This window comes from Cherax quadricarinatus, chromosome 21 (genome assembly GCF_038502225.1).
Source record: "Cherax quadricarinatus isolate ZL_2023a chromosome 21, ASM3850222v1, whole genome shotgun sequence".
In the NCBI taxonomy this organism is placed as follows: domain Eukaryota; kingdom Metazoa; phylum Arthropoda; class Malacostraca; order Decapoda; family Parastacidae; genus Cherax; species Cherax quadricarinatus.
The window spans coordinates 13,061,684-13,074,257 of NC_091312.1; the positions used below are offsets into that span (position 1 = coordinate 13,061,684).

General features: G+C 37.1%; 1 protein-coding gene across 3 annotated transcripts in view; it reads right to left on the reverse strand.

The window, feature by feature from the left end:
* Positions 1-12,574, reverse strand: part of LOC128689129 (uncharacterized) — a 401,604-nt gene that overhangs the window by 52,068 nt on the left and 336,962 nt on the right. For all 3 annotated transcript variants that reach the window (XM_070087230.1, XM_053777252.1, XM_070087229.1), the window contains one exon: positions 579-748. In XM_070087230.1, coding sequence (XP_069943331.1) covers positions 579-748 — 170 coding nt within the window. The remainder of the gene's footprint in view (positions 1-578; positions 749-12,574) is intronic.

Here is a 12,574-nt window from a genome sequence, read left to right on the forward strand (position 1 = left end):
GTGACGATAAAGGTTTTTCCATGTAGTGAAATAAACCAGCCGAATGCTGCTGAAAAATCATTAACCAAAGTATAATGAGAGTAGAAAATCTCTGTAGTGTTTAATTTAAAGCTAAACTTAATCAACCTGTTATTTAACCTTATTAAAGGCAATTTTAAAGTTCACTTACAAGACACAGCTAATAAACTGTTATTTTAAACATTCATTAAAAACAGACATCAAAATCAGTTTCTAAACACTGTTATTTAACACAGTTATTAATCACATATATTAACAGTTATTAATTACATATATTAACACAGTTATTAAACCCAATTGTTAAACAGAGTTATTTAAATCATACGCTAAACACAGTTTTAAAACGGCTATTAAGCCAATGGCTATTAGGTACATTTATTAAATGCGGTTATTAAGTAATAGTTATTAAACACATAGCTGTTAATACAGACATCACTCATAATTGTTAAACTCAGCTAATATATTTAGCTTTGACACTCATCTCTCTCTCTGTTTCTCTCTCTATCTCTGTCTCTGTCTGTCTGTCTGTCTCTCTCTCTCTCTCTCTCTCTCTTTCTCACCTCATTCAGGGCGTGGATATCCTCAATGGTAATGACACGATCTTTGTTGTGGTCGAAGACATCAGTGAAGTAATAGGTGAACTTCTCCACTTGGAAGTCCGATAGATGAATCTTGCCCTCGTGAGGCTGAAGGTCGTCATCGTCCTCGAAGGGTCGTCGTACCCACGTCGCTGTGGGGAGATAACGAGAGAGTGAGTGAGTGAGTGAGTGGAGATTGCAAGTGGGAGTGGAAGACGACTGCAGTGAATGGGTGACAACGAGGGACAGTGAATGGGTCATAACGATGGACAGTGGTTGATAAAGAGAAGAAAATGAGCAAATTAGAGATAAAGAGAGATAATAATTGGGGCATAAGGAGAGATAAGGTAAAAAAGAAGAGAAATACAAACAAGAGAGAAATCAAAATATCAGTAACATGATAAAAATATAAGAATAAGTAAATGAAGCGGATGATTGAAGAAGATACTAGCACTGAAAAAAATCTCTTGATCCTCGGAATTGGAGCAACTCTCCCATATCCTTGGATTAAACCTGAGTAACACCCAATCCCAGGTCCTTCCTCCCATTTGTAATATAAATGAAAATAAAGGCTCACGAAAAAAGGGATAACTAAAGATACGAACAAATAAACTTAACATCTTTTAACAAAAGAGAAACATTAAATAAAATTTGATCGACGGAAACAGAAAATTCTGAAACTTAATTAGACTTTAATGAAACTCAAGTTCCGAGATATTTAAAAGTCAGAACTTAACGAAGAATAAAATAATAGGGTCACTGGTAATAATAATAATAATAATAATAATAATAATAATAATAATAATAATAATAATAATATTAATAATAATAATAATAATAATAATAATAATAATTATAATAATCTGAGTTTAAATTTAAAGAAAAAAATAGGGTTATTGGTAATAATTATTATTACCAATACCCCTATTATTTTTTTTAAGCTCAAACTCTCAGATTATTATTATTATTATTGCTATTATTATTATTATTATTATTATTATTATTATTATAATTATTATTATTATCATCATCATCATCATCATCATAATCTGAGAATTTAAACTTAAAGAAAAAAATAATAGGGTTATTGGTAATAATAATTATTATTATAATGGTTAATACAACTGAGGGAGTGATAGATGATAGTAAGTATATTATACCATTACAGTCATAAGACAATGATCATCTAGTAACAGCTGATTTGTCGCGTGAGAATGTGAGGTGAGGCGAACATTGTGCTATATCGCAAATATGATGTGGTGGTGACGCGAATATACGGTGCGGTGGTGACAGGAATAGGGTTCGGTGGTGAGACAACATACTGCGTTAGTGACAAATGTGCTGCGGTGGTGCTAATGGGGTGGTGACATATCATGTGGTGGTTGCTTAACTATGGAGAGGTGGTAATGCAGACATAGTGCCGGTGTGTCGTATAAACACAATTTAGTAACGATTCAGAAAATATATGGAACGGAAGTAATCAGAGTGTGACAAGGTTATAAACACAGCTTGAGTGCAATGCAAACATGGAGTAGCGGAGACGTAGAGTTTCGCAGACGTAAATATGTATGGCTGGAAAGTAAAAAAAAAAAAATAAGAGAGATATACTTGGATTACTGATGTCTGGCCTTTATTACCTCCATCTTACGTGGTTTTTGGACCATGGTTTGAAAGAAGAAATAGGAACATGTCTCCTGACGTGGGTAGTAGTCATGTGATGATCCACCCAGCCCTGTACGACCCTTATGGGTTTAAAGCTATAAGTGAATACAATAGAAATTATTATAATAATAATAATAACAATAGTAACAACAACAATAATATTAATAATAATAATAATAATATTAATAATAATAATAATAATAAGAATAATAATAATAATAAGAATAATAATAATAATAATAAGAATATTAATAATATTAATAATAATAATAATAATAGCAATAATAGGTCTTTCAGCAGTGGTCCTCCACTGCTTTATCGGAAAATAGAAAAATATAAAGAACACACTTTAGCATGTGATGGAAGGTTCTCTACCTCGTACATAAGAACAAAGTAAGCTCACGTTATTATCTCACTTCACTGTGTTTATACCCAAATAACTAACCATTACCATTCTGGTGTCATGTTGTTGCGTGTTTGTAATTACATGTATGAAATTACAGATTAGTACTTCTTGCAATAGTTATATTCGTGATGTTTTATCTTCATGTATAAATTCATCCTGTTTCTTTATCGTCAACAAACGCTTCTCCTTCTTTATCCAATGTTGTTTTAGTAGTAACATATAAACTGTTATCTGAGAGTTGTTTATATTCACTTCAAGTTTTCAGTGGTTGTAGCGCGCGCACACACACACACACACACACACACACACACACACACACACACACACACACACACACACACACACACACACACACACACACACACACACACACACACACACACACACACACTAGTAGATATCATTGCCGCAGTTCACTATTTAATTTATAAAGAAATACCTCCCAGTATCTCCCGGTAGGGATCGTTCTCAGAACACAAGTGTAACCATCATTCTCACCAATAAAGTCACCAATAAATCTTTCCCATCTGTTTGCTCGTATCTTTTACGATCCCATATACGGTTACCACGTATCCTTTCCTCATAAAGCCCAATGAGGACATTTCATGTGTTTGTGTGTGTTTGTGTGTGTGTGTATGTGTGTGTGTGTGTGTGTGTGTGTGTGTGTGTGTGTGTGTGTGTGTGTGTGTGTGTGTGTGTGTGTATGTGTGTGTGTGTGTGCGTGTGTGTGTGTGTGTTTCTGTAAATGTATTATCACCTGGTTATCATTGTAGAGGTCGTGGCAGAGCTCCTTGTACTGCCTCTTGACTACTTTTGGTGAGTTATACTGATCTGATCCTACCTACTCTTACAACTGTGTATGGTGTTTTCCTGCACAATCACTTTATTTAGTTCCCATGACTTACCTCCCTCCCTCAGGCCCAACGAGCTGTCAACAGTTCAGTGGCTTTTCCGCTGCAATCTACTCAGTGAACGCCACTAGTCGCAGTTCAAACAGCCTATCCCTATACCTTCTCTCTCTAGTCACGTGAGTATTTTCTGTACCATGATCATGTCCCCTCTGATTCGCCTCTCCTCCAAGGTTAGAGAGTCCCTTGAATCACTTTTTCATATAATTCCTCTGTAAATTCTGACATCAAGTTTAATTGCAAACCTTTGGATTTTCTACTGTTTCTTGCCTGTCTTTCCTCTCTATTCTCTGTCTTTCAGTTTTTTCCTTCCTTTCACTCTGTTTATTCTACTGTTTAACTTCCCTTCTATTCATCCATATCTTCCTTTCATAGTCGCACCTTTCTCACAAATCTCCCTTAAATAACTATAAAGGAAATGGTTTCAAGATGTTTTTTATAAATTGAGTGAGAGAAGGGAAAAGAGATAGAGGCTAATAGAATAATGAAGATAAAGCGAAGACGAAGGAAGAATGATAGGAGGAACAGGAGAGAGAGAGAATGCAAGAAGTCGGAAGGGTAGAAAATGAACATATTTTCTAATTTGCGCTGATGTAATAATTGTAAATTACGGTATACTAGGGGTGGAAGGTGGATAATAATTAAGATAAGACGGAGGCATAAGAGAGAAAGAGAGAGAGAGAGAGAGAGAGAGAGAGAGAGAGAGAGAGAGAGAGAGAGAGAGAGAGGCCGTGAGTGATCAATATGAAATGGATCCTAGAGCACATGGCAATCGCACAAACCTCACAATCTTTCCCCCTAGTTATAGTACACGTTAACCTTGAAATGTTGCAGCCAGTCGGATGTGGCGTTCGCAAGTTAATCCCCGGAAGAAGAAAACAAAAACTGGCAACCACTTGAAGAAATCCCGTCGGAGATACCTGACGAGGTTGTCCAAACGCCAACTGACACGATTCAGATTCAAACGGAGTCTAACCCAACGAAAGGGATTCTTGTACCTCTGAAGCCAGAGATTCGATTATTAGATCCATTTTCGGCGATCGAAGTCTAAACAAGGCTATTCGAAACCCGAGTTTGAATCGCATGCTCAAAGAGACAGAAGGATCACTGGACGTCAAGAATAGGTAAGCTAATCTCAACGAAGGAGGGTTTAGTTACAAATTTAAGGAATCATGACACGTGAATGCCTTAACGCTAGCGAAAAGCTCTTGGTTCAACCCTAATTATCTTCCACACCCCTTCTACTACTACTACTGCTGCTACTACTACTATTACTACTACTACTACTACTACTACTACTACTACTACTACTACTAATAATAATAATAATAATAATAATAATAATAATAATAATAATAATAATAATAATAATACCGATAAATCAGGGAAAAGAAAAGGAAAAGGATAGATAAAATAATACAACGTTTCGCTTACTATATATTCAATGGATACAAAACTTGTTAGTGGTATTTTATATTTAAATGGTATATGAACCCATATTATATGTATATGTCACAGCAAAAAAAAACCGGTGTAATATATTTCCCTCTACACATGGGCTGTTTTAGTTAGTGGTGAGAAATATCGGGTAGTATTACCTCATATATATTTTTCGGTAATCTTCCTCTCTCTCGCCAGCATTTATCGCCAGCATTTGCTGCTGGCAATGATATTTTTTTTTCACGTGTGACTGAATCGGTTTGAAAGCGAATGCAATTTTTGCCTGATGTGTTAGAAACCTAAATTTTTGTACATTTTTTTTTGTACTTTCAGGTCATTCACACACACACACGCACACACAATTTTGTGAAAATGTTGTATCCTGTTATGAAAAGTTTATCTAACATATGACTGTTTACAATAATTATATTTCACTCATAGCAATAATGACATGATGTTCAGCATGTGAGTTCCTAATTCATTCTTCACGATGTGGCAGCGGACTACTAAACATACCACAGACTTAGGCTTGGAAAGCACTTAGGTTCTTGGATATCCTTCCATACCTCTGAGCCTCACATTTTAAATAGTATCTCCCTATCTTTTCCGTCAAGACCCTGAATATCTTGTACCTTGTATTCGTGTTCCACCGTCCTTCTGTCTTCTTTCGTTAAGTTCGGTTCCTTTAGACTCTCTTAATAGTACAGCTTCCTCAGGTTGTATCTAGCGATGATACAGTTTTATTGATCTTTACAAGATCCTTAACATGTTTCAGCAGGCGCTGGGGCTGTTGATATATATCATGAATAAAATCCTAAATGACTCTTTGGGAAGATTCCTGAAGGCAGAAATAACATTTGCTAACGTTGCAAGTGCTACTGATGATATACGACTGTGTGCACTTCTCGAAATATGATTTTCATTCCCAGATATTTACCTTTATTCAGTATTTGCAGTTTCTCGTGGTCTCCAAATTTCCTCAAATTTCAAGGCTATTCAATTTTTTGTTTCCTCCAGCTCAACTTCTAAATATTCCAAATTTGGTAGTGGATTCTAATTAACTCCCATTTCTCTTGTGACTGATTAGTTTATGGTGAAAACAACATTCATTTGTGCTATTTCAATATCTTTCATTCTGTGGTTCCTTGATCAAGCTGGGTCATGAAATTTACATTACAACCTCTGTCATTTTTGATCCGAGAGTGGATTACCGTTCTTCCAGTGTTGGTGTCTTGGTGACTGACTACCCCTAAAACCTGTAGCTTGCACTGATGATTCCTGCTCTCTGCGCTTAAAGTGTTTCTGTACGTATGAATGTCTATGTGAATGCGTGTCTGCATGTCTGTGTATGTGTGTCTGCCTGCTTTACTGCCCCAAAAAAAAAAATAGTGCTAAACTTCCTATGGTACATTTCACACGTACTCACACAACACACAAAGTTTGAGCATTAAGGCTGGGAATGCAAGAACCTTGCTCGCCTAGATTACCACCTCCACAACAACGACGTTAATTTTGGATCTGAGTATTTTTTCAGAAAAAGCATATCGATTTAATTTGATTTTCCTTGCTTTGTGTTTCACCCAGACATACTCCCTATAACTACGTGTGTTCACGTTTATTTAACTAATTTTACGGGGATTTCTTTCCTTGCCATGTATCTCTTATCTAGTCTTATCCTTGATCAGTCTCTCTACCAATATCTCTTACCACATTATCTACTTTTATCCTTGATATATATCTTCGTATGTGTCTTTTATATCATTATCTTATCACTGATCTATTATTCAACTTGTATCCATTGTGTCATTCATAATCGAGTGAATAACAGGAATAAACTAAATATTATGTAAATATAAATAAATCAATAATTTAATTACGCATATAATTATTTTTTAAATGACTGACGATTTAATAAATAAGTTAATAAATAAATTCATAAATAAAAAGGTATTTAATAACAATACACAGCAAAACTGAACTTTAACCTGTAACCAAACTGGTTGTTTTAAGAAAACTTTGTTGCTTTGATCACAAATCTGAGCTTGCTTAGTCACTATCACGTAAACTTATTTTGAACAATATGATCAATATCTACGTCATCTAAGGTTAAATTATCACATTATTTATAGTACCTAACAATCACAGGTATATTATGATTCACAGATATTCTGCTTATTATTATATATATATATATATATATATATATATATATATATATATATATATATATATATATATATATATATATATATATATATATGTATATATATATATATATATATATATATATATATATATATATATATATATATATATATATATATATATATATATATATATATATATATATATATATATATATATATATAAAACAAGAATGCGACTACGGGAGGGGGGGGAATCGAACCCATGTTGTTTTAGCCCACCACATGGTGAGCAAAAATTCATAACGCTCTAACCAAATGGACCATACAATCCTACAAGAATGACGCACACAGCAGAGCTAGATGTTGTACCGTGATCCGAGGACATACGATGGAGTGGGTGCCTCAGAGCTAACTGCTTGTGGAGGCTGGTACACCAAACGGGGAGTAGAATGAAATTAGGGCACCCACACCTTCGTATGTCCTCGGATCACGGTACAACACCTAGTTCTGCTAGGTGTGTCGTTCTTGTAGGTTTGTATGGTCCTGTGGGTTAGAGCGTTGTGAATTTTCGCTCACCATGAGGCGGGCTAAAGCAACACGGGTTCGATCCCCCGGCTATTCGCAGTGTTTTTATTGATTAAATACCACTCGTTCGTGGAAACAATGAAATGAAACTACGAAACAAGTAGTTTTGAATAATTTACCAAACTGCGGCAGGCCAGGATTTGACCCCACGACACATTGTTCCACCTCAAGAAGCCACACAATGTACGTGTCACCCTACGATCTGAGCCATCGATCCCACAAACAACATGAGCCTAGCGAACTAGGTTTGTTGCATGTTGCGAGGACATTCGTGGTATATGTATGCTAAAAGATTAATTTCAGCGTCCCCCTCTTTGTTTCGTGGCTTTATTGCTATATAGACTGCTTGTGGAGGCGAGTATTCAAACAGGAGGAGGCTAAAATTAATCCTTGAGCATCTGCCACAAGTATCCTCGCAGCATGAAACAAGCCTAGTTTCCTAGGCTCGTGTTGTTTGTAGGATCGATGGCTGAGATGGTAGGGTGGCATGTACATTGTGTGGCCTCTTGAGGCGGGACATTCTGTCGTGGGGTCGAATCCTGGCCTACCGCAGTTTGGTAGTATATATATGTATATATAATTTATTCTTTTCTCTGAGAACGAGGGTTCCCAGGACAGTTCCAGAGGTGGTACCTCCCTTTATATACATATATATATATATATATATATATATATATATATATATATATATATATATATATATATATATATATATATATATGTCGTGCCGAATAGGCAGAACTTGCGATCTTGGCTTAAATAGCAAAGCTCATCTTGCCATATAGGACATGTGAAAATTTGTGTATGCAATAATTTCGCCAAAATCATTTTGAACCTAACGAAAAAAATATATTTCACTGTGTTTGTTTAGTATTAAATTACTGTAAAGAAATCTAAAATATATTTAGTTGTGTTAGGCTAAAATAAATTGATCTTGTTATAATAAGGTTAGGTAAGTTTTCTAAGATTCTTCTGGTGCAAAATTTTATTTTTTTACATCAACATTAATGAAAAAAATATATCTTTAAACGTATAAGAGAAAATTTCAGAAAGGACTTAATTTTAAACGAGTTCTTGCTAATTGACCAGTTTTACATATTCGGCACGACATATATATATATATATATATATATATATATATATATATATATATATATATATATATATATATATATATATATATATATATATATATATATATATATCAGACAAACCCGTACTCCTATGCACATTATTCGTGTACCGACAATCAGGGTTCCCTGAAACGACTCCTCGGTGATGGTTATCGTAGTGACATCTTTCACTGGGGGAAGTGGAATTTCTGTGTCAGAGAAACTGTACGTGTTGGAGCAAAACTAAGTTCAGAAAGACTCGAACCTCCCAAAATTAGTTAGAAAAACATTTTTTTTTTAACATGAACTGAAATCATTATTGGTCATTATAGCTGAATAAATATAAAAAAAATACGATGAATGGAAGAACAGATATCAAAATGTTTGAGTTAATTCCGAAAACAGCGAGAAAACATTAATAAATTGTTTATTACAACCAATAACAAATTTATTGAAAAATTGCGAGAATTAATTAATAAAAGTATGAATGTGTTCACAATTAAATTAACGATATAGAAAAGAACATGTTCTTAAGCGACTCAGATAAAGGAGTCCAAAACACGAGAAGACAAAACACTTGAATCAAGGCTCTTTATCCAATTAGGTGGATTTCCCTCTCCTCTTTCTCTGATCAAAACAGATAACCTCCCATTCTCCAGGCGCTGTATAACTTCCAAAGATTTTGTTGTTACCATGATTATAATGATAATAGCATTGATAATAAAATAAAATAATAGAAATGAAAATAATCATAGTGTCAGCTGGGAGCCACATTGGCTGTTACAGCATCCCAGGATACAGTCGGAGCATCATTTCCTCTTGGGTCATTATTGTACCTTACTGCTTGTTTTGAGTCCGTTATTTATTTTTCCCCTTAGACAAATCATACAGCGGTGAGGAGCGGTAAGTGCTTGTCTGTGTTCCGCCCTGAGTGGGTGAATAGGTGGGTAAGTGAGTCTGTTACTCACGGGGTTGGGTTTCGGTTCCTGGTCGAAACACAACCCCAACTTTTGTATTTCGCTCGTTTTGTAGACATGTTTACAAATATCCCATTTTGTTCTTATGTTCCTTACCTCACTGTCTTTCTATCCACCCTGTGAATGTCTGATTATTTCGTATATCGTGGTCATATCTAACTTATCTGTTCTTTCAAAAAGTTTAGTCTCAATATTTAAAGCTTTTTACCATCACCGGGAGTAGTAGAACTGCCAACCTTTTCTCTTTTCCGATCTTCTCTACGTGTTTGATCGTTTGCGGGTTCTATGCTGGTGCTGCATACTCTAATGACTATCTAAATATTTTGCGTCCTCTATCTTGCCACTGTCTGGAGATGATACCTTCAAGATTTGTACTCTGTTTGTGAGCTTATCAGTCCCTATCTGACTGACACGACTAAATGTGCACTGTTGAATCCAGACATACACTTGCTCTGCATGTGTGTGCATGTGAATGTGTTCACTCACCTGGCCAAGTTCATACTCCTTAGCGGTTGGAACAAGCCTCGCTGCACACTTCTGTACCTTTTCCAGTTTCTTAACATGCATTTTCAGGTGTTGGTTTTATACTGGTGCTGCATGCTCCAAGACGGGCCTGACATATGTTGTTCAGATTCCTGAGAACAACTCAAAGATTTACCAGACGATCATAGGCTGCAAAAGTTATTCAATTGGTGTGTGTGTGTGTGTGTGTGTGTGTGTGTGTGTGTGTGTGTGCACTTACCTAGTTGTACTCACTTAGTTGTCCCTACAGGGATCGAGTCATGGCTCTTGACCCCGCCTCTTCACTGACCGGTACTCGGTCACTTCCTGCTCCATGAGCTTTATCATACCTCTTCTAAAAGCAATGTATGGATCCTGCCTCCGCTACATCACTTCCCAGACTATTCCACTTCCTGACTACTCTGTAACTGAAGGAATACTTCCTAACATCCCTGCGATTCATCTGAGTCTTCAACTTCCAACTGTGAACCCTTGTTGCTGTGTCGCATCTCTGGAACATCCTGTCTCTGTCCACCTTGTCGATTCGTCTCAGTATTTTATATGTTGTTATCATATCCACCCCTATCTCTCCTGTCCTCCAGTGTCGTCAAGTCGACTTCCCTTAACTTCTCCTCATAGGACATGCCCATTAGCTCCGGGACTAGTCTTGTTGCAAACCTTTGCACTTTCTCTAATTTCCGTACATTCTTGGCTAGGTGTGGATTATAAACAGGTGCTGCTTACTCCAATATAGGCCTAATGTACACGTTGTACAGGGTCCTGAACGATTCCTTATTGAGATGTCTGAATGCTGTTCTGAGGTTTGCTAGGCGCCCATATGCTGCAGCAGTTATTTGGTTGATGTGCGCCTCAGGAGATGTTCCCAGTGTTATGTTCACCCCAAGATCCTTTTCCTTGAGCAAGGTTTGTAGTCTCTGGCCCCCCTAGACTTTACTCCGTCTGCGGTCTTCTTTGCCCTTCCCAATTGTCATTATTTTTGCACTTGGTGGGGTTCAACTCCAGGAGTCAGTTGCTGGACAAGGCCTGCATTCTGTCCAGCTCCTTTGTTTAGTTCCGCCTGGTCCTCGTCCGATTGAAGTCTTCTCATTACTTCACATCATCTGCAAACAGGGACACTTAGGAGTATATTCCTTCCGTCATATCGTTCACAAATACCAGAAAGAGCACACCGGTCCTAAGACTGACCCCTGTGGAACCCCGCTCCTCACAGGCGCCCACTCCGAAACCTCGCCACGTACCATGACTCGATGTTGTCTTCCTGACAGGCATTCCTTGATCCATTGCAGCGCCTTCCCTGTTATCCTTGCGTGGTCCTCCAACTTTTGCACTAAAGTCTTCTGTGGAACTTCGTCAAACGCCTTCTTACAGTCCAAGAAATGGCAATCTACCCACCTCTCTCACTCTTGTCTTAACTGCTGTCAGTGTGTGTGTGTGTGTGTGTGTGTGTGTGTGTGTGTGTGTGTGTGTGTGAGACAGTCGACACTCAGGTAACGGCGCCTTTCCTAGTAAACACCGCGGCCACTAGTTCACTGCTGCATACAGACGAGACATCTATACGACCGACATTTGCAAAATCTTCTCTTACATTTCTCGGAAATTTATGAGGCCGCCTCGGCGTGCCCCTTAATATCTCACGTTTATTCTCTCACCTTCCTTTCTCCAGTGACTTCCCTTCCTGTTTACACACACAGATGCCTCACCAAAAGTCTAAATTTCCAGCCTTTAGCATAAAGTAAGTCTTTCTGTAAAACCAAATGACATCTGATGGATTTATTTCTCTTCCGTCCCCCTCAAGGGAGGTTCCTTGACGCTGGTGAAGGGCTCTGGATCTGTGCTCCGGTTCCCTGAATTGAGCCTGAATATCCCCCTCCTCCCACGTGCGCTGTATAATACTACGGGTTTAGCGCTCCCTCATGATTATAATTGTAAATTCTCTTCCCTCCCACCTCCTTACACACACAAGAAATTATTTTAATCATAAATAACCTGGATGTTTGAGAGCAAGTTTATCACGACGTTTCGCTCCGTCCTGGATCATTGCTAAGTCATAAAGTGTTAAGTCGAGGACGGGCTGAAACGTCATTATAAGTGTCCTCATCTAAATGTGGGTTAGTAGGGATTTATTCCAGCCAGGATAATGTGACATTTTTATTCTCTAAGGCTATCTAATGATCCTGAAAGATGAGAGATAGATGAAAGCTACTCAAATAAACAAAGAG